The sequence below is a fragment of the Nesoenas mayeri genome (genome assembly GCF_963082525.1).
Source record: "Nesoenas mayeri genome assembly, chromosome: 1".
Taxonomy (NCBI): domain Eukaryota; kingdom Metazoa; phylum Chordata; class Aves; order Columbiformes; family Columbidae; genus Nesoenas; species Nesoenas mayeri.
This window is the reverse complement of record NC_137541.1, coordinates 68330385-68353152: the sequence shown is the minus strand read 5'-3', so window position 1 is coordinate 68353152 and position 22768 is coordinate 68330385. Positions and strand designations below refer to the sequence as shown.

General features: G+C 39.1%; 1 protein-coding gene across 1 annotated transcript; it reads right to left on the bottom strand.

Annotated features, from left to right (window-relative positions):
- Positions 1-1661: 1661 nt before the first annotated feature.
- NDUFA9 (NADH:ubiquinone oxidoreductase subunit A9) lies at positions 1662-21437 on the bottom strand. Its single transcript, XM_080344439.1, has 11 exons — positions 21299-21437; positions 17074-17244; positions 16177-16274; positions 15894-15985; positions 13048-13189; positions 11729-11831; positions 10938-11005; positions 10714-10790; positions 6724-6819; positions 4670-4736; positions 1662-2054 (listed from the first exon to the last, which is right to left on the bottom strand). Exons 1-11 carry the CDS (start codon positions 21354-21356, stop codon positions 1884-1886), a joined length of 1143 nt encoding a protein of 380 aa, XP_080200565.1. The 5' UTR covers positions 21357-21437; the 3' UTR covers positions 1662-1883.
- Between the last annotated feature and the right edge of the window lie 1331 nt (positions 21438-22768).

Here is a 22768-nt window from a genome sequence, read left to right as displayed (position 1 = left end):
CTGCTTGTTGGTCAAACAGAACTATAATGACAATTACATATCTCTGTGTTGCTCTATGTAGCACCTGCAAAAATGTTTTCACAGCACGATGTAAATAACATGCAATGAATTAGCATTAGGGCCACACATATTAAATGAGCACTAACAGGGCTATTTATTACAGTTAAGGTCTTATGAAAAAAAGTTTGCAGTTCAAAAAATAAGGAAAGTTAAGGATCATATTATTAACAATATGCACTTCACTTCCAGTTTGTCCTAGCTTTTGAATGTTTGAATTTGCAGATTTATTTTAAAACAACTGAACTTACCTTATCAAAAGAAAAATAAACAATCCGGGAGAGCCACACTGAATGCATAGTAAGCAGGATCAAAAAATTTGTATTATCACAAGAGCTCACCTCATCCTAACAGAGTAAACATTAGCAGCAGTAGGTTTTATGTGGAAGAGCAAAATGTGGAAACTATTGGAATTTAAAAAATACTTTGCCCAGGACTTTCTTAGTAGTCTGGCAATAATACTGAAATAGTGAGATTCTAATCTTTGGCTCCAGCAATCAGTGTGATTTAATCAAGAGACTTCTGTGCTTTCCATAACCTTAACCTTTTTGCGCTTTTTTCAATCTGTCTGTTCTTTCTTCCTTACTCTCCTTTTTCATCACCTGTTCCAACCCAGTCTCCACATCTCCCCTCTACCATTAAACTTCTACTTTTGATACTCATTTGTCCAACTTGTCCCAGTTCCACTCCTCCAATTTCACATCCAACAAAGGCAAGTAGTAGGGAAACTTGGAGGCGAAGACACAAGATGTTCTGTCATTCATTTTACCTCTCCTTAGCCTCAGCTTAAAACTAGTTTTCCTACCAATCTCAACTCATACTAGTTAATGTGATTTGGCCTACTCCCAGAACTAGCAGCTCAGTCCTCAATTCAAGAAACATCTTCAAACCATCAGAACACTGCACTGCGTATAGAAGATCTAGGTGTCTCCTCTCAGTCCTGTGCACGAACCCATTCAGCTCTAAACTGTACCCTAGCTAACAACATCCCTGCCAAAACGTAACCAAAAGCCTCCAGCAGCTCTTTGGACATGGAAACAGCACAGCTCTTGATCAAATTCAGGCAGGGATTTTTCTTAATCTCGAAACAATTGAAAATATTAAATCCTGAAGTAAAGCTTATTCATTTTACCAAAAGAAATATGATGTCTGCGCACGTAAAAGCATTGAGCATCTAAAAATAGACTTTCTCATTTAAAAATGGAAGAAATTATACTTTTCCTCATACCTATGAGCCACAGCACACGTAAGTATCACAAGAGATCAGATGACATGTAACAACTTGTTAACACATCCGATTGATGCTCCCTGACCTTATAAACAGCTTGTGCCATTTTAGCTGGCATTTACAGTAATCTGCTCGGGGCAGAAAACAAAGCACAGAGAAATCAATAACTTGAAAATGAGGCTTTATCTAAGACCTCATAATCTAATGAGGCGGCAGTACCAGAAAGGACATGTTCTAGGCCAAATAGTCCTGAAGTGCAGTGTTATTCAAATTACTTGAGTACTTAATAAAGCTCAGTGACACGCTTGCTTTGAGAGCTAAGGGAAAAACCGACTAGTGGTAAGACACATTCCCTCCCGTCTCAACCTTCAAAATATTTTAATGTTCACAAGCTAAGCAACAGTTTGTAAACTTGCTTTCATGACTTTAAAGAGACAAATTGCATTTCAATGACAGTCTTCCATAATTAAAAAGACAACACTGGTGAAACAGAGTTTACACGATTAATATATTTTACTCAGTATGTACACAGCTCTCCAAACAAATTGGGTCATACAAAGGCAGTTTAAGAAGTGTTAAGTAACCACCTCATCAACTGTTACATGGGATATGTCTTCGCTGGTTTTGCTTCCTCCAGCTCAGCATCCAACCAGCGGTATCTGCGGTGACGGCGCAGAACTTCAATCGCTTTCTGTTCTAAAGGTGTTGGTTGAATACCCAGGTCTTCCAAACCAGGAAGATCAGGAAATGTCATGTCTGTTGTGTGAAACTTTAAAAAGAAGGAAACAAACAACAAAAAAAAGGCGGCTGAATTCACTGGATAGAATGAACAGCATTACACCCAATGCAATCATTCATGTACTGAAGTCAGTATTGTGTACTTATACCTGAGGTTACCTTTTTTTCTTTTATGGAAATGAACTACCATAAATTCATAGTACTAGAAACATTCAAAATGTCTCAAAACAATTTTCTACAAATGGCAGCTCTTGGGAGATTCTACTACAATTTCAAGGCTGCTGACGTAAGACTGTTTCCCCCAAGAAAGAATCCTGCAATACAATACACTGCTGCATCTTGCACTCGATCTGAAGACCTATTCAAACACAAATATGGGTCCAGCCAACTGTGTGTCAGTCTCAGTTCCTTGACCATAATTTTCACTCAGTATTCTTTCCTCAGGAGGAGGAAAAGATTCAGTGTGGCCCTACAGAACTATGGTGTAATTGTACAAGGTATTGAGTACCCAGTGTATTTCAACAAGAGATACAGACATTCTGCATCTGGCAAAAAGTCCTTCAGGCTTCAGATTTGGATTCAGGAATAAATAGCAGCTAGACACACAGAAAGTATCTTTGTTTTCTCTTCATCAGGTATATGTTATCAGGAATATTTTTCCTTTGCAACCACAAAATCAAGTCAAACTTGTGAGGGCGCCTTTGAAACACAATTATATGCATTTTACTTTGTCACGAAAACATATGTTGAATTATCACCTTGTTTTTTTTTCTCTGTTCATGGTTTACAACAGGGTCCTGTTGTGAATGTTTAACATTTACAACAAATAATTCTATTACCAAATTTGTAACACATATGACCTGTATCTTAGAAAACAGGAATTTATTTTATGCAATTATTCCCTGAAAGGTCTAAGTCAACCACACCTAATTTTGTGTAGATTGCTTAAGAATGAGAAGCCAGGAAAGAAATACAATCAGACACAAAGTGACAGAGAAACTTCCTGTTACAATATCCATGCTACAGCTGAACTGCAGTAGTTTTAGTGATTTGGTGCAGTCTTATTTTATTAAATGTAACTCTATAAACTACAAAGGCAGCTAGAAGTAAGGTTTTCAGGATATGTTCCATCTACATCCTACTCAATACAGCCAACAGAACTACAATGGCAGCACTTAGTACAGGTGATGAGTCACTAGTTTGGGGAAAAAAAAAAAGCACTTTGTACTAGACCCTGAATAAGCTTAACTCCTTCATTACACACACTATCCACAGTTTTTCACAATAGTTTCCAAACAGAACAGGAAACCTGTTTATTTCACAGATGGATAAGTGTAAACAGAAATTAATTGCTTACAGCTATTCAGTAAGTAGTTCTAATACATGGCCCAGTTCTTTCAGATTTGCAGTAGTACCCCATCTCAAACTAATTTTGGAACAATCAGGTCAAAATAGGTTATTGATATTGCATCATAAAAAAAGGCATTAAACCCCAACTCTGCAAAAATTTCAGACAGCAGCAAGCTTAGAGTTTGCCAGAGTACAGGGCTCTATCTTTGCAAACCTACACATATGCCAACAATTTTGACATCAATACTTCCTAAATTGCTACTTTTTCTTTACTTGCAGTTGTTTTTTTGCAAGTTATTTCTCCACCCCAACTTAGACACTCCAAGAAGGGTAAACATGAAGTTTAAATGTGTTCACGAGAAATGCATTCTAACGTTATGCAAGAATTTGGGCTGTATCCAGTGCTGTCAGTTCAACATGACTTGTTAAAAATGCCATGAGCTGGATGGTACAAGTGATTTTAATTAAACCAGAGATACATAAATTCACTAGCTACCTAAAAGTGGGGAGTACCCCTTCCCCATCAGTTAGTTGCACATTGCACATCAAATCTCTACTTTGGCTTTGCTATTTTCAATAGCATGTGTTTTAGGGGAGTGGGCTGGGACACAGTGAAGCATGCGGCCTTGACCACTTCTAAGACACAAGAAGTTTGGGCCCTTTCCCTGCCCCCATCATGTTACCTCTTGCTATATAACCCTCTTACCAATCATTTCAACCACTTTTTAGAACATATTTAGAGAAACATGTTTATTCTTCTTCCATCAATGCTAGTGGAAAGACTACATGATAATGATGCCTTTTTTAAAAAAAGTTCTGTTAGTCCCTCTCTTTTCCTATGTCTTGGTGAGACTACATCAGAGGACTCTCCAGACTGCTTTGACAGTGTATCTGTCTCATTGGAAATGTAACAGGTCTGAATAAACAAGTTAAGAGTCAGATTACAGAACACTAGCTGCAGCAATTGCATGGCAGGAATCATAACCATTTTTGAGGAAGGTTATATATAGACACCTTTTAAAACTTAAATTTTTGTAGTATCCAGACAATCTGAAAGCAATTCTTTACAATCAAATTCTAGCCATTGAACTGACTGAAATACAGGGTGTTTCAAAAAGATGGACCCAATTTAAAATCACTATCTCTTTGATACTGGGTCCATCTTTTTGAAAAACCCTGTACTACACCACATGAGGTACACAGATTTCAGCACTCCTGGAATGCAAAACAAGTGCAAGTTACAAATACACAATGGAACATTTCCCAAGAAGAATTTATGACTTGTCCTACACTTACCCGGTCCACTTTGTCGCGTGTTATCCATGGTTCAAATGGATTAATCTCAAAGAATCTTGCAACTAAACTGTGAACAGAAATAGTATTGCAGAAGTATAGTCATTATTCAGATGCACAGAATAAAATGAGAACTCGTAAAAATATTTCACACTTAACAGAGAGTGCACAAAAACTTGGTTTTGCAAGCTATGAATTCATTAAAGCAGTAAATGTGTCAGCCAGCAAGTTCTTAGCTGTGTTTCTGGTAACTTTAATTGTTTGCTACTGAATTTTTTGATCTATTGTTTTACTTTGGAAGGGAATGGAGGAGTAGATATCTAGAAGCAAAACTGAACATTAGTGGTGAGGAAAGTAAGCCTCCACATCCAATTCCCCACACACTAGAGGGTTCAGTCTTGCCCCTGACTTTCCTCCAAACTCTGTTCCCTAGTAGTGTAGGCAGCAATCCAATTAGTCATGAAGTTTGATTCAGTGCCTCCATGAAAAAACATGTTTGCTGACAACTACATGATTTAACAGCCATACAAACAAGATGATGGAATCTGGAGCAATCTGCATATATAAAACGTATGAGGATTAGTGTATTTGCAGTTTCCAGAAACAAAATTTCCCTTGAAAGAAATAAAATCTGGCAAATAATAATAATAAAAAAACCCACTATAGCTCTCACTCAGCGTCTTGGGACCAACAATATTCAAAGTAGAATTTCTTACTGAAGTGCTCACATGGCAGACCAGAGTATTACAAAGTGACTGCACATAAACAGCACTAGGCTTATCCATTTAGATGCACTCTTTTCTCAAAAATATGAAATACGACTTAGTTTAGTCTATAAAGAAAAAAGCATAACATGGATAGCAGCAAATGTGAATAAAACTAATAAGCACACACATAGTTACATTTTAACAAGCTGCTCTGTGTCAGATGAACCATGTTAACCCAATGCTTCTACAGCCAATTCAGAAATAGCCACAACAGTTTAAGAAATTGTTCTAGCATTATTCCTCATCCATTACATGAATCCAACACTGAGTCCTATCAGCAGATCGGTAGGAGAGTTCTAACATAGCTAATTTTTTTTGGCTTAGTAGTTCACATTGTACTTAAAATGAGGACAGCAGTCCAAACACTAACATATCTCCACCATGCTGAGGGCAGCTTCTGAAATAGCATTTACTGTTTGAGGTAGCTCTTCAAAAAGAAGTCTGATTATGCCTCAAGGACTAAGCCCAGGCTCAGATTTATGCTACAGTTTTTCAAGCACTAAGTAGCTGCAATTCAGCAAATCAGCTTCTCTGTGCCCCCTGAGGCCAAAACACACAGCTGCAGGAGCATCTCAGGGCATGCAAACAGAGCCAAGTTCATCTATTGTAGTCAGCTGAAGTGATGCTACAACTTTCCCTTCTTATCTCTCAATTTTTTACCATCTTCTAAAGATGTTACTGCCCACATATCTCAGAACAAGAAATGTTTGCTCACAACTGCACTGCTCAAATTCCCAGGCCAAGATCTCAGTACAAAATGAGCTCCAACACTGGCTCAAATCAATACAAAGGACTGAACTACGAGGTCAAACAATATCTTTACCCACCCTTACCCCAACTCTGCTTCCAGGGTGGCAGTGCTCACCAGACTGGAAGGACAGCTGACAGCAGCAATACCTTAAGCTGCTGCAGAAAAATCTGTCAGGGCCTGCAGTCAGCAGCATACAGACTATCTTTGTGGTACTATTAGAAGTTTGTTTAGTTTGTTACTGATTGTTTCTGCTTAAGACTTTTTTTTACTTTTTGACTCAGCAAAAGCAAAGCCATTCAATGACTCTGGAATAGTTAAATTTATTACAAGTACACCTTTCACACACTACCTCATCAAATGCAGGCCTGTGCCTCAGCAGAAGCCTCAATGTAACTAATGAGTACCAAGGGAAAGCCAGTATCTGCACTCATCACATTAAATAACAATTGACAGTACTAAATAACCAACACAACGGTTATTTATGCTTCTGTGCCACCTGGTAGATCCCAAGTTCTTAGTGAAGGAAGGGTCCCACTTACTGGTAGAGAGGACGTGGAAGCGGATAGGGAAGAAAGGTTCGATGGGAAACGGAGTAGATGTATTCTACTATGTTGTAAAGGAGGTATCGGTTAGGTCTGAAAGAAAATGCAATAAACATTGTAGGTAAGTTAGACATACTTAAAAACTCACGGCAAGAGACAAGAATTTTAATACACACACCTACACTTCCCCTAAGCCTACCAAAGGCCCAGTTTTGCTCAATCTAAATAATTTGACAGATTTGTCATTTTCCTCAGAAGAGATAAATACATTCCAGCTCTCAAGATTCTGTACTGGTCGAATTTAAGATGTTTTCAGTTAGAAACATATATCATCTGACACAAGCAAAGGTAACAGTGTAAATCACAAAGTGCAAGATTGTTTTGTGTCAGGTGCTGGGAAGGGGGCACTGCAGAGGCAGCCTGTGGAGAGAGGTCAGGGTTGCCCCGCGCTGGGCACAGTCGGCTCCAACCAACCCATCACAGGGCACAGCTGAGCCCCTCAGACAAAATGGCAATGTCTCCGGGAAAACATATTTAAGGAAGGGCAGAAATGCCACAGAGGCAGAGAGGAGTGAGGAAAAAAGTGTGAGAAACAGCTCTGCAGACACCAAGGTGAGAGCAGGACGAGGTGCTCCAGGCGCCCAAGCAGAGACTGTGGTTCATGGAAAGCCCACGGTGGAGCAGGTTCACATGAAAGGCTGCAGCCCATGGAAGGGCCCATCCTGGAGCTGGGGAAAAGTGTGAGGAGGAAAAAGCAGCACAGAGCAGCTAGTAGGGACTGACCCGTAACCCACTGTTCCCCACACCACTGCACTGCTTGGGGAGATAGGGGAGAGGAGTCAGGAGTGAAGGATTGAAGTTGAGCCTGGAAAAAGGGTGGCAGGGAGGTGGTGATGTTTTATTCTTTTGGTGTTTATTTAACACTATTCTATTGTAATTGACAGTAAATTAATTTTCCCCAGTTGGATCTGTTTGGCCCAAGACAGTAACTCCTTTTCTTTATCTCAAATTTTAAGTTTTTCATACTATTTTTTTCTGCTGTTTGAGGACAGGGAGTGGGCAGCTGGGTGGGCGTCTGGCTGCTGGTCAAGGCTGGCCCACCACAATCATGGTGAATAAAGTATATTCTGTGTATTTTTAAAGCACACATTTAACATGCCTCCTCCATGCTGACTCAAATTCTGAATACAAGATTTTCAGTGCTGAGACATGATAATCATCTTGAGAGGGATTACTTCCCAGGTAATCCCAGCCTTCTAAAAGACTGTAGGGGTTTTTTTTGTATCTTCAGTCTCCCTTCTTTTTTCTTTTTTTAAATAGGAGACACTGAATTACCATTGGAATCTAAATCCCAACAAAGTAAGTATGCAAAACTTCAAACAGTCCAAAAGTCCAAGATTATGATACAAAGAATGTGAATTTCAGTTTGATGAACCCAAGATCTCATAGATATCAAGGTCTTCAATTGACACGTTCTTCCAAAAGAACAGCAATGTTAATAACCTCAAACAAAATTTATTGATAAATGCTGGAAAAAAGAAGATGGAACCCCAAATTACTACTACTTTAGTTTGTAAAAGCAAATTAGTGCAAAACATTCTAATGAATACACTTAAAGGTAGGTTAGCATATTTGGGAGAATTCAAAAGATTTCAACACTCAAAACTCCTTATCAACTTCATCTAGGTGGCTGGATTAAAGAACCTGGGAGAGATCTGCATTTATGAAGTTACACTAAAGGACTACCATGAAAACCAAGATATTAAGCTTTCCTCTGTTAACAGAATTTACAAGAGAAACACAGCAAAAAGTAGTAATAGCCAATTTACTTACTCAGGTGAGATTAAAAAAAAAGGACACCACCTTTGTTTTCATTAGTCATTAGCAGGTTTTTTTACCTATTTTTTTGCCCTTATACTTAATATCTTCATGTCTATCCAAAGGCAGCATAAGAAAATCTCACTTTTATCCTGATATGTAAGAACCATGGAAGGATGTATAGTAGAACCAAACTTAAAAACGTGAAGATAAAGATACTGTTTGTAACTTTACAAATTACCAAACATTAACAATACAGCTTCAGTGAGAACAGAATCACATTGAAGTGTCATTACACTAAACACAACACTAGCAGACAATGAGGTCTAGAGCGCATTAGCATTCAAGAGAGAAGATTGAAAGAGTGGATGAAGCAAAACCAATGCCACAGGGGGAAGAGGTAAAATACCATACCAAATATTCAGTCATTCAGACATAGCAACAACATGACTAGCTGTCATAGCTGTAACTCTGTTCCACCATACAAAAAAAAGGAAAAAAACCCTAAAAAAACAAAACAAAAACACAGAAACGGAATGCTCTTTTACAAAATTAGTATTTGAAATGCAAACTGGTAACTCCTCTCAAAAAAAAGAAGTCTCATAAAGCTTTAGTCAAGAGGTATGCTTCAGAGTTCCTTTGGTTTTACAACACTAACTTGGATCTTCCATTTAGACCATCATTTATTCAAAGTGTTTTCAGTCATTGTTATGTGCCTGAAACTGTATTCCTTGCAGTGAGAGCCTGGCATCCATGCTTGAATTCCTGCCTCTGAAACCTGGGCACTGAACTCCTGGCCTTCCATAAAGTGCCAAAAATGTGAAACTGTAAGAATACCTTCAAAGTTTAGCCAATTGCTCTTCCATTTGGCTGCAGTGTTCTATTTAATGTGTACTTCTCAATTTCTCCTGCAGTTGGAGCAGCTGCTCCTGCTGAGATAGAGATGAACCTAAAAATAGGCACCTCTCTTTTGAGGCAGGTGCTTTTGGATACATATTGACCCATCTTCAAGTTTGCCCCCAAGAGAGAAAATAGTCGTTCATGGGGTTAATTTTGTCACATTTTGTGGTTTTGCATTGTGTCCATCTGACACCTACATGTCTATTCTCTTTGATAAAAAAGTGGTTTTGAATGGCTGTTTAGCCTTTTTTCCCCACTTGTTCTTTACTGTGGCACTTCACAACATCCCAGTGATTTGAAAGCCACTCCAAGTTACTTAATAACTTTATTGTTGCTGTTGGTCTTTTCAGACCATTTTTAGCCTCTTATTTTGCTAGTTTTTGAGCAGAAGTTCCTCAGCATCATAATCCAAAAGCAGCTGAAGAGCTGCTTGGTGCCTCTTCCAGAGCATCAGCACACACAGCACATCTGGCCTGGCTGCTGGGATAACATCTTCCTCAAGAGCTCAGTTACAGTGCTGAAGAAAGAGACATCACACAAGCGAAAGACAAACTAGCAATGATCTCTGCACTACAGCAGTAAACGGCTGTTATTGTAACAGCGTCACAAAACCAACATGGCAAAAACAATGTAATCTCAGATAAGCCTTTTGCAACATCCAGATACTACACGCATTTTCAGTGTATAAGTGGGGAAGACAGAAATATGCATGCAAAGGGAAAAAAGGGAGCTCTTCAGCATAATTTTTATCTCAACTAATTAGTAACTGCTTTCTTTATCAGTTAATCTAATGTTCCTTTTACCACATATATCCATGAAGACCAATTTCAGTGCCATGTTACAACAGCAAAACACGGACCCATTAACTTGGCATTTGCCACGTCATTTATTCTTAATGCTAAGGACATATTCTGACTTTTGCACACCAAATATTCCAAGAGATCTAGTCTCTACCCACTCTCATTCCAGGTGGCTTTCACACAGCTTTAGTAGAATTTTCGCCAAAGCTGTGCTGTCTAGCACATTTCCCAACACTGCGTATTTCTTTGTGTGCACATACATAACATTAAATGCAATGGGGTCCAAACTAGGATTTTCAGAGTACTCGCAATAACAGCTTGAGTCATTTTTACTCCCAAAAAGGAGGTGGAATTTATTGCAGCTCAAACTGTGTGCACGGATGGAGAAATTAAATGTACTGTGCAGCATGCCAAAAAATGACACCAAAAAGAAGTTCTTCACTTAATTAGAATCAGAAAAGTAACCTACCCAGCCAAGGCATATGTTTTTCCTTTAGCATCAGGATCCTTAATGGCATTTATAATTGCCTTTGCTACATCAACCACCTGTGAGAAACAAATTCAGATAATTACCAATAGAATACACGAATGCACGCGCATACTCCTCTTTGAGAAGCGACTTATCAGAGGAAAAGAAAAAACCCAACACACACACAGAGGATTTGGGATTGTCTTGTTTTATAGAAAACTTACATATATCGGTTGCTTCACTGTTTTTTTGCCCAGAGAAATAAGAGGCACACCACCAAACCAGCGCATGTCTAATAAAAAGACACATATATAACTTGAGAATAAAATCTGTGAATCCTTTCAGTAAACCAATAACCTAGGCACGTTGCACTACACCGAGTATGGATTTCTTCTGAAAACTAACTTTTAAAAATCAGTAGTGTTGTTTTCAATGCACATTTAATTTTCTTATTAATAGCCATAGTAAGGCTGTATTTACTGTTCACCTAGAGTGGTTCGAAGATATCTCAGCTTTGCAAGACAGAAACAGATTCAACTCTATCTTGTCTAGAAATTTTGTTGGTGGTACATCAGAGTCATTACAGTTGCTTCTGAGTCCAGAACAACTCAGATTGATTTTTGCATTCCCACATTACCAACTCGAAAAACTACTTTCATGACGAACTACTTTCAGGGCTGAGATGACCAAACCTTAGCTCAGAACAATCTAAATTAAAAACAAACAAAACACAATAGCACATAGACCCACCTCAAAAAAAAGGCAAACAAAAAAAAAAAAAAAAAAAATAAAAAAACCCACAACCACCACACACAGCAAAATCTAACTAGATTTAGAAAGAATTCTAGAAATAATTCAGTCATGAAAGTTTTTTGTTTCCATTACACACTTTCAGCTAACGACATACAGAATATTTCTGATAAAAACATACCTCTGTTTTCCAAATGAAAATCACATTTTCTTCACAGACAGATATACAAACCACATATATTTTTATTATTTCAAGAGTACATACTTGCGTAATGATTGAGAAATCGGTCCTCTCTCCCATACATCTCTGAGGGCTTCAGAATTATAGCATCTGGAAATTCTTCCCTCACTGCTCTCTCTCCAACAGCCTATCATTCAGTTAAAATGAACACATCCATTAGATTCATTCTGAACAGACCAGAAAAGGACGCCTTTTCAGAACTGGCTACAGCACTCAAAGAAACGACACCATCAGTAGCACAACAATTATTTGTATCTGATTTGATGTTTGAGACACTATGCTGAGATACAGCTCTCACAAAACATCCCAGAAGTCCCATAAACACATAGATCATTTCTTCTACTTGAGATACAATAGTCTCCCTAGTGAAGTGACATAAATTTAAAGTAGTAACATTCAAAAAGAAAGAGGCCTAAGCTAAGTACTTCTCTTGCTTAAGTCAGACTAGAGCTTGGAAGAAAACAGAAGGTTTACATAATCCCTGCTACATCATCGGAACACTCCAAGAACTGCTTAAGTAGAGTTAGAAATTTCAGTGGCAGTTATCTGCTTTTCCCATGGGACTGGCCAATACAGTAAGGCCTAACTATCCTGTAGGGCTGTTGTATGTTGAGAACTACCAAATTTGAAACCTGGTTTTAAAAATTTTTAATATTAAAGACAAGGTGCAGTACAATGAACTCAAATAAAACAAAAATAGCTGAAACTGGGACAACACCTATATTAAAAAGAGAAAACCAGTAATAGAAAACTATACCTCCTAATATGGAAAAAAATAATAGGATACCAAAACCTGGTTGGTTTTTTTTGTTTGTTTGTTTTGGGTTTGTTTTTTTTTTTTGTTTGTTTGTTTTTGTTTTTGGGTTTTTTTTTTTTGGAAGAGGTAACAATCCCACTCCAAGGGCCTGTTATCATGCACCTTGCAGCAGTCATTTTGGCATCTACTTAATTTGCTAGGTCATTCCAGTCTTAGATGTTAGGCTTCATATCAGATCCCGAACCATCATCAGACTAGTTCCTCTTTCTTAATGACAGCAATTTTAGATGCAAAGATATTCACAGCTAGAAGAAAGGAAGAGTTTTCAGGAATACAAGTTCTATTTCCCTTCAAGGCACATGAAGTACTAAGGAGGATTTCTAGCTCAAATATGAACAGAAACTCAAAAATTCCTCAGTTGCAGAAAACATTCCATAGCCAGTACATACACCAATTTCCTTCAAACAGACCCAGTTGTGAAGAAAAAACAACCAATCAAACAACAACAACCACAAAACCACAAACAAAATGCACACACACAAAAGTAGGCTCTCTGAATACATATTCAGAAGGATTCCAGACTTACTTTACTCCTGAGGTATTTGGAAGGACTCTTCATGCTAGCATTCAGGTGAGAGATATGAATGAGTGTTTCCACACCAGCTTCCCTAGCTATCTGTGCAATACTTTGAGGAATATTTACAAATACATCTTCATACTTGAAGTTTCTAAAACAAGGCAAAAAAATAAATGTTAACTTAAGAGCAATCAACAGTAATTCCCTATCAATCAATAGCAATTATTACATATTCCTTGAATGTATTTCAAAAAGCTATTGTGATCCTCCTTGTTACAAAGTTTCCTTTCATGAGGGACTCTTCGCATAAGAAAAACATGAGGAGAGTGAAATGCAACAGTAAGCTTCAATTACAGCAATGGTACTGTCTGCTTTTTCACCTGTTAAATCGGTATCAAAAATCCTCTTGCCCATTTGTTTATAACAGATGGAAGACTTCAAGTGAAAAGAGATCTTTTTTTTTTTTTTTTTAAGAGAAGTGCTGCATCTTGAATTCAGAGCAAAGCTGTCTTTCTACAACACCTGTTCAAAATTTTACTTGATTTGATGCTCTCAAAAGCTCGAAAGTTCTGAGCAGCCTAAGTTAGAGCAGATGCTAGACATTCGGAAAGTGGACAAAACCAGACCAAACACCATTCAGGTGTTTATGCAAATGCAAAATTTCACATTGACAGAACAGTTAGAACCATTTCATGGCAGCTGTAAAGGACTATAAGGAGAAGCATACAGAAAGAACAACTTCACTCACTTTATGGCATTCAAGGGGCCTAAATTAGGGGGTTCAACTGTAATCTAGTTTGGCATCTAATCAATAACAATACAGAAGCTCTGTCTCCCAGCAGAAATGACACTATAGGCTGGCAACAATCACCAAATTCTTTCCAAATATCACAAGACTGTAAGAAAGAGAATTGGCTCTCATGTCTTTATATTGTCCTTGTAAGCACCCTGCTCCATCTTTTCCATTTGCTTTGGAGAACAAACAACTTGTCCAAATGCCTCTCTCTCTGTCCTTATCTACTCCCACAGCTCTTCAGATCCCACTGGAGTCTAAAGAAAGCCTTAAAAATAAAAAGTTATTTTTGACCCTTCAATAACTAATCTGATCCTGGGAACCATCACTCCTGTTCTACTCACAAAAATAGATTTTAGAAACACACAAGAACAAACAACATCCCTCCTGTAACTATGGAGTTTCCAAACAACATAGAATACACAGAGGGCACTGTACACTAGTACTAGGCAAGGAGGAACATGTTTAATGGCAGGCTTTATTTTTTTGACTGATCTGAACTTCTAATTTTACTTTTTTTCTTTCCCCTCCTTAAGTTGTTCATAGACTTTGAGGTTATTACAATGGTTAGTATGACCTCGTGTTTAATAGAACATACAATTTTATCTCAGCACCATCAATGAGACCAACATGGTGGATAAACTACATGATAGGAACATTTGTGCAATACAGTGGTAATTTTTCACCATTCAGAAGTCTCAAACATGTACCAAGACTCCTCTGCTTTTGAATCTGTTGAAACTGAGGGGGGTGACGAGGTTTGGGGGCTTTTAACTAGAATTAAAGTTTTTGTTGTAGTCCTTACACTTCATTTCAATAACAAAGAGACCTCCCTTGCATAAATCATACTTTTTACATGAGTCCAGAAATTTTCAAAGAGGAAGTACACATGAAATACATATATGAAAGATGAACCAAGATTACATTGGCCTTGGGCCAAATGTACAGTCTTCCCTCACTCTGATATTACGAAGAAATTTCTTCTATTTTGACAGCAATAGGTGTTTGAACTCTTATGTTGATAATTTAGTTAACAGTGTAAAAAAATCCTGACAGGTTAGTTTGTACCTTTTTACCTATATCTCAAAGTCTGAAGAAGATGTAAGATGAATAAAAATGAATAAAAAACCTTGTCAGATGCACAAGACCAAAGGTGGTTTAGGTTTGGTGGGTCTTTCCCAAATAAGCTATGTTACAGACTCCAACAATGGGACAAGGAACTACGTGACTATCAGAAAAAAAAAAAGTACCACTATGAATTTGAATTCAAAAATCAAAGTGTCTCCAGAAGTTATGTATGATATTTGACTAGACAAGAAACAGCTGAAATAGGTGCTTGCCAACAGACATACTATTTTAGGAAAAATAATTACACAATTTGACACTACAACAGCAAATGGCTGTTCACAAAAAAAACCAGCAAAGGCATTAGGCTTGTAAGTGTAGATGAAACTGATATCTACATTTGTTTCTGTCTACTACAACAGCAAAATTATGTAGCCTATAAAGGCAAATCACACAACTAATGAGTTTTTATCTGGCAGTTCTCTCCAATGCTTTAAATAAAGTGGAGATAGTTGCACACACACACACAAAAACCCCAATATGAGGCTATTACAGGTATTTCTAACATAAAATAAATATGGGATTTTTTTAAATGGATGTCAAAAAGGAACTATCCCATTTCTGCAACAATGTAAACATGGTCTCACAGAAAACAGCGACACTCTGTCAGCTAGAGGGAAAGCAACCAGCAAACATCTGTAAGGTGTATGAAAGCTGTAAAATGAACATTCTGGCAGATCAAAAGCTGTACACTAGAAAATTACAGAAAGAACACACTTTTCGAGAGCAGATCACAACCAGGGTTCTAGTTAACTGTTTATAGAAATAAAAGAACTTTTATATGTAAAATTTCAGTTTTGCATTTTCATAGAAGCCAAGAACAATGTAAGCATTACTGTATACTGTACACATGCTGTAAATGTGGCTACAATACCCAATACCTGGTCCCAATCTATCTATATAAGGGAAAAAAAAAAAAAAAAAAAAGGAAAATTACTTTGTTTCCCATTCCTTTCCAACAAGATTAATGACCACATTGCTGTGTTCCAGGGCTCTTCGGATAGAGTCTTTGTCCTTACAGTCCCACTCCTGTAACCAGAGCATCAAATGGGAAAAAGATGAGATAATGTGTAGATAGGCATAATCAAAGAAAGCTCTTTCACATCATTTCCATTTAGAGGCTAAACAATAGCTGGAGTTCTGACTTTGAGAACGATTAGCAGATTTCCTTGTATAGCAATGGCATTGTATTTGATCTAAAGCCAAAGTAAAAGACTTACAAGGAAGAGAAGTTGCCCCAGGTCACCCATCGGTCGCAGATACATGAGGTCATACCGATCACAGCGATAGGGTATGATTACTTGAGATCCAATGCGACCTAAGTGTTCAAAAAGAAGTTTCATTTCTCTCAAACTAATGCATCACTTTAAGCAGAGGAACTTCTGAATATACAAAAATTCCTCGTTTTCTGTGATGTTAACACACAACAAATATATAGATATTTTGAATAGTTATCTTCAAAGCTAAAAGTAGCATAGAAGTAAGTTTTGGAACCTACATCACTGGAATTCTTGAGCAGGGACACACTTGAACATTTGGGCTTGTAAGAAATAATATAAGCTCATTAACAACAACAACAAAAAAATCATTGTGTGTGCTATAAATATTAGTACAATACCTAAAAATGTGTAACATAAGGATATTTGCATTTTCTAAGTTGCATGGGAATGAGAAGGAAAAAAAAAAGCAAGAGTTATTTTCTAATACTTAAATTCAAATGGCAATTCTGAAGAATTCCAATCAAATTCCTGCAAACATTTTCCTAAGAAGTCCTAGTAAGGCCAAAACCAGAAGAAATAAATACATGCTGTATGCTCCTCAGATCTGCATTTTACAGACTGAAAAACAGTACTTGAAGGAGAATTGTTTATTTTAATCACTTTAACAACCTTCAAAGGCTTCTACATTTCCTAGTTTAAACCAGCTTTTACTAATTGTCACATCCTGGCACTTTAGCAGACCAAACACTATGAAAATATCACATAAAACACTTCTGCACTGCTGTACTTTTAAGAACCAAAAATGCTACAGATTTCTAGCTCATCCTGCAAATTAAGCAAAACCAGAGTTTTGTTAAATGCTGAAATTTTTTACTTAGTGCTACTGGCAAATATTACCTAAACGGTTGACAACATAGCGTCCCAGGAAACCTGTAGCCCCAAAGACAGTGGCCACGATGCCACTAACAGAGGATCGTCCACTTCTTCCATGAGGGATCACCGCATGATGAACTTGGCGGTGCTGCGGCAACACAGATGGTGCTGCAGCTAACACAGAAATGCCAGGGCCTATAACACAAAACAGGAGAGATTAAGCTAAAAGTTATCAGGGTCAAATCATAGTTAAAGTTATTTTTCTCATTACAGATTCATTTCCTCTAATCTCCCTCACCAAAATTTCCCATGTCAAGAGTCCTGACAGGCTGTTCCAGAGACATCTGGATAGATCAGAGGACAGGAAGCTTAAGGAAGTGGTTATAAAAGTCAAAGACCAAATTATGACCCGAAAAGTGCAGACTAAGGTTATCGGTTCCTAAACAGCAAATAAAGCTTAACTGGCTAGCATTAGCACTTGATGTATAAGGTGAAGCACAGAGGTTAAGCAAATAAAGAATACTTGCTACAGGTAGGTCCCATCCAAGTATATTCACATCCAGATCTGGGTGTTGCAGGATAAAGACCTCAGAATCACTCCAGATGCAGTTAACCAGACTTTTTACCGCAGTCTAAATATAGCACACCCAAATGCTGGAAGAGCAACCCACCTATATCAAATCTCTAGGAGTGAGGAGAAACGAAGAAATGCAAAGAGCCAGAGCCATGACACATAGAATTGCCTCCAAGCTGTCCCTTTTCTCAAAGAGCAATGAAAAGTTGAAAGCCAGGGAAAAAGGACATCACTAGGATATTGCTAAGGTAGCTCCAACAGAGAGTTTGAAGAGAAGCCTATGTCCTCTCCAACAAAGTTAGCTAAAAGCAAGAAATTAAGTGACTGAAAGAGATTTTTGAAATTAGAAGTGTTTAATGTTAGTACATCTCCATGATTATAAAAAGAAAGGAACAGATGAAACACAGAGAGTGTTAACATGGTACAGACATCTGGCTGTTGACAAAAGCAGACTCTAGGAGCTAACCTTGGAAAACTAGCTTGAGAATATAAAAAGTATAACAGAAATCCAACCTTTAGGAAGTCATGGCCATAAGCATTTTCTGGATAAGAATAAGCAAGTTTCATCTGCCCCATATAAATCTATGTACCAAGAATTATCATGAAAACAAGACTAATATTTGACATCAGAATGATGGATGCTTTAGGAAACCACAAAAAAATCCCCCCCTTGTACAATGAAAGAGTACCTTTTATCCACATATGGTTCTGTATTGCCAGTTACCCCGTGACACTTATGTTGTAGCCACAACATTAAAAAGACAAAAAGGACAAGGTGTGTTTGGACAAATTATATTTTGTTAGATCAGCTAACAGAATTCAAAACAGAAAAAAAACAAAAACAAAAACAAACCAGCAAGATTTCAGTGTCTTAAGGAGGCATTTCTGTACCTACAAGTTTGTCTATCCCTCCTCTCTCCATACCGCACAAATTGGAATAAAAACAGATACCACATCTCCAACCTTGTCCTGAAAGTAGGCTAACACCCACTTAAATAAATAAAGCAATTCCATATATACATTTGTACTTATGAAATTAATACAATATGGCTAGAAGATATACTCCAATTGGCTGATAGAAATGGGACAAAATAAGATATTACCTACACAAAATTCAAGTAGGTATATGACTTCTTTAAAAGCAACTCTCTTACCAAAAAGCTCCAAGATCAGGAACAGCTAAACTGGGCATGGTATCTGCCTTAAAGTGGCAGATACGCAGGGCCTCTCCATTACTGGAGCAGATACCTTGAGACTAAGTATAAGAAAGAAGGAAAATATACCCTTTGATAAAGACCAAAAAAACTAACAAACAAAACATACAACACTAATCTAACAAACCAAAAACTCCACATCCAAGCAAAAATCCCACACAACTTGTGAAAGATCTGCTACAGTTTAATAGAAACATACACTTCTGTGGTATCCAATTAATATCTTAAAATTATATGTCAGGTTCTTAAAGTAATGCAGTATGTTCATATTAAACTTTACAACACCTCAAACTGAAATTTTACAGAACATGCCAACTCATCACTGCTATATTCACCAGTTATCTTCACTCTCTGCTTTTTCTACCATCTAGTTAATTTTACATTGCCCTCTAAAAACTTCATGTATACTTCTGCAAAATTACCGTGAAGATGAACACAGTAATTTCAATGGATTTCCAATATAGCATGTTTTAAAACACATTACCATGCTATCTTTACAATGTTATCTGACACAAAATACACAAACATGCAGCTTATACCCTAAATTCTTACATTCAAAAAGCTTGAGGAGAAGGGGGAATATTTTTAATTTATTCTTTTAAATGACAACAACAAAATAAAGTAGCAAATGAAATCAGGAATGTATCCTGAATACTCTGTACAGAATAAAGCCTGTAGCTATGTAATGGATAGCTGGAGAGTGAACATTAACCAAGCTCAGTTTGAGTGCAGGTGCAAACAATAATACTGAGAGAGATGGTTTGATTAACTTGTTACCTTTATTCTTGTGGTGTTTTAATAACGAGGGGTTTGTTACTAATTTTTAGAAAAGGCGGGCTCACAGAGAAATGACTAGGTTCTTTATAACCAACAAGATTCCTTCAAGTATGCAAAGAAGCTACATGGTATGCTGAGATGGTGAAAGAGAAAGCTCAGTACTACGTTTACATACGCTTCTCTAGAATCTAAAGGTTTGTAAAAAAAGTAACCACACAATATCCACATTTAGAGAGCTAACAGTATGTGTTACTTTCAGATAGGAATATTTCAATCCTTACAATACAAAACCTAAAAGCAACATTTTAGTCCACAGTGAACCCCTGCTGAAAAAAAGTATTATTAAACAGAACAACCCATGTAAGAAGGACAGGAAAGTTAATCTGAAAAATATTCTACACATCTTTCAACTACTTTGTAGCTTTTTTGTTGTCATTTCTGCAAAAATTATTGATGATATGCTCTTCATGATGCTATGACTGTCACACTACCAAATAACATCCAATTCCTCTTTTGTATTCTCCCACCTGCGCATATACTCCTGTTGTCACCTTCCTTATTTTGCAAGGTCTTTACTGGTGTACTTCTTTTCTTGTTCCATAACTGTACAAGATCTGCCACAATATATCACCATCTATGGCTCAGTGCCCAGTGACTACCATGTTACACACACCAAAAAAAAAAAGTTGGGTTTTAAGGATGTGCATGAGACTCAAAGAAAGTAGGCTAGAGAGATCCTCACACTGATTCAGAACCAGTAGGACCTTCCATGTGGCACAGAGCCCTGTCAAAATGCAACCAACACATAATAACGCTAGACTACATAATTTAATAGAACCATACAGCTTTCACAACTCATGTTAGTATCGCCAGACTGAGTGACACTGCTAAAACTCTGAGCTTCGGTGTAACACACAGTTGCTCAGAGATTATTTACCCAAAAGAGTACAATTTCATCTTCTTCACTAACCATAATCTATTTCTCACTGCAAATTTACTTTAACAATCCATATCTGAAGCAGTTTATGAGAACTGATTTGAAATAAACCTCAAATATCCACAGTAAACAAGAACGATCTTTTTCTTTAAAAGACACATTGCTACAATTAGAAGCATATTAAATTCTTTCCTCCCTTTCATCAACCAACACGTCCTGTTTCCCATCTCTCACTTTACTCAACAGAGGAGCATGTGCTGAACCAATTTAACTAAATATCAGTTCTGTTTTAACAGCAAAGGCCCAAATACAAGCTTTATATATAATTTTTGGTAATTAAGCACGCTTATAGACCACGGCCAAAACGTCAAGGTCGTAAAAGGAATTCAAACTTTTAGCCTACAGGGCAGCATTTCATTTGCCGAGATTTTGACAGTCCCAGTGAGACAACCCACTGTACCGCTACACCGGCAGCCTGACACAACTCCACGCAGGCATCAGTTCTCTAAAGAGAAGGAAGGCAGAAACCCCATCATTTCCACCGCAAGCAGTTATCTTAACCAGCTGCTTTTCAGGCGCTGCCCTGTGAGTTCCCTCATCGCTCCCCACCGAGGGCGCCCCGCGGTGAGCGCGGGCAGGCCGCTGGCACCGTACAGGCTCCGGCCGAGAGCTCAAGAGCATTCGGGTTCCACCGCGACCCAGCGGGCAGACGCGGCACTCCGGCCCCTGGGCGGCAGTGACACTCACCTGCCCTTGGCAACAAGAGGCCGCGGGGAACCCGGGAGCAGCGAGCCACAGCCGCCATCTTGCCTTACCCACCAACCCTCGCGCCGGACGGCACGCGAAGAAGGTCAAATCTCTCCCCCGCGGCGTGCGCAAAAGCAACACAACGAGCGTGAGGAAGAAGTAACACGCATGCGTAGTCCCAGCCGTCGCAGCACGCATGCGTATGTGAACACTGTTTACCTTCTCTCGAGGGGCGGGCTTTGGGGGCGGAGCTTCGAGCACATGAGGCCCCGCCCCGCGGTTGGGCCCCGCCCACCCCCCGGCTTAGGGGGCCGCGGTGCGTGGCAGGGGTTCCATCAGCCAGGGTCGGGCCGCGGTCCCGCTGGGGCGGCTGCAGCCCCCGCCGAGCCCCGCCTCCCCGTCCTCTGGGCACGGCTGCCTGGCAGCCGAGTAAAACACCGGCACAGGTTGCCCAGAGGGGTGGTAGATGTGCCATCCCTGGAGAGCAGTGTAGCGGAAAGGGACCTGGGGGTCCTGGTGGACAGCAGGATGACCATGAGCCAGCACTGTGCCCTTGTGGCCAGGAAGGCCAATGGCATCCTGGGGTGTATTAGAAGGGGGTGGTTAGTAGGTCAAAGGAGGTTCTCCTTCCCCTCTGCTCTGCCCTAGTGGGACCACGTCTGGAATATTGTGTCCAGTTCTGGGCCCCTCAGTTCAAGGACAGGGAACTGCTGGAGAGAGTCCAGCGCAGAGCCACAAAGATGATGATGGAGTGGAGCATCTCCCGTATGAGGAAAGGCTGGGGGAGCTGGGGCTCTTTAGCTTGGAGGAGACGGAGGGGTGACCTTATTAATGTTTACAAATATACAAAGGGTGAGTGCCACGAGGATGGAGCCAGGCTCTTCCCAGTGACAATCAACAGTAGGACAAGGGGTAATGGGTTCAAACTGGAACACAGGAGGTTCCACTTAAATTTGAGAAGAAACTTCTTCTCAGTGAGGGTGACAGAGCACTGGAACAGGCTGCCCAGGGGGGTTGTGGAGTCTCCTACTCTGGAGACATTCAAAACAAGCCTGGACGCCTTCCTGTGTAGCCTCATCTAAGTGTTCCTGTTCTGGCAGAGGAATTGGACTAGATGATCTTTTGAGGTCCCTTCCAATACCTAACATTCTCTGATTCTGTGTGTGATTTACAGCCAGACTGGACTGGACTCTGATGTCCGTGCTCATTTAGCAGGGTTGGACCAGATAACCCTTGAAGGTCCCCTCCAACCCAAACTATTCAGTGATTCTATGGTGGGCTGGAGCCCAGCCAGCCCCTAGTGGACACGACAGCCGGGATGTGAGCGCTGTGGTGGGGAATGACACAGAGTCTGGGCCAGGCAGGGGGAAGGACACTTGAGGTCATGGGCTCACAGCTCTGGAGAGTGAGACAGAAGTTTGGAAGCACCTAAGACAGGAATTTCAGAGTAGGGGTTACCCCCAACATTTA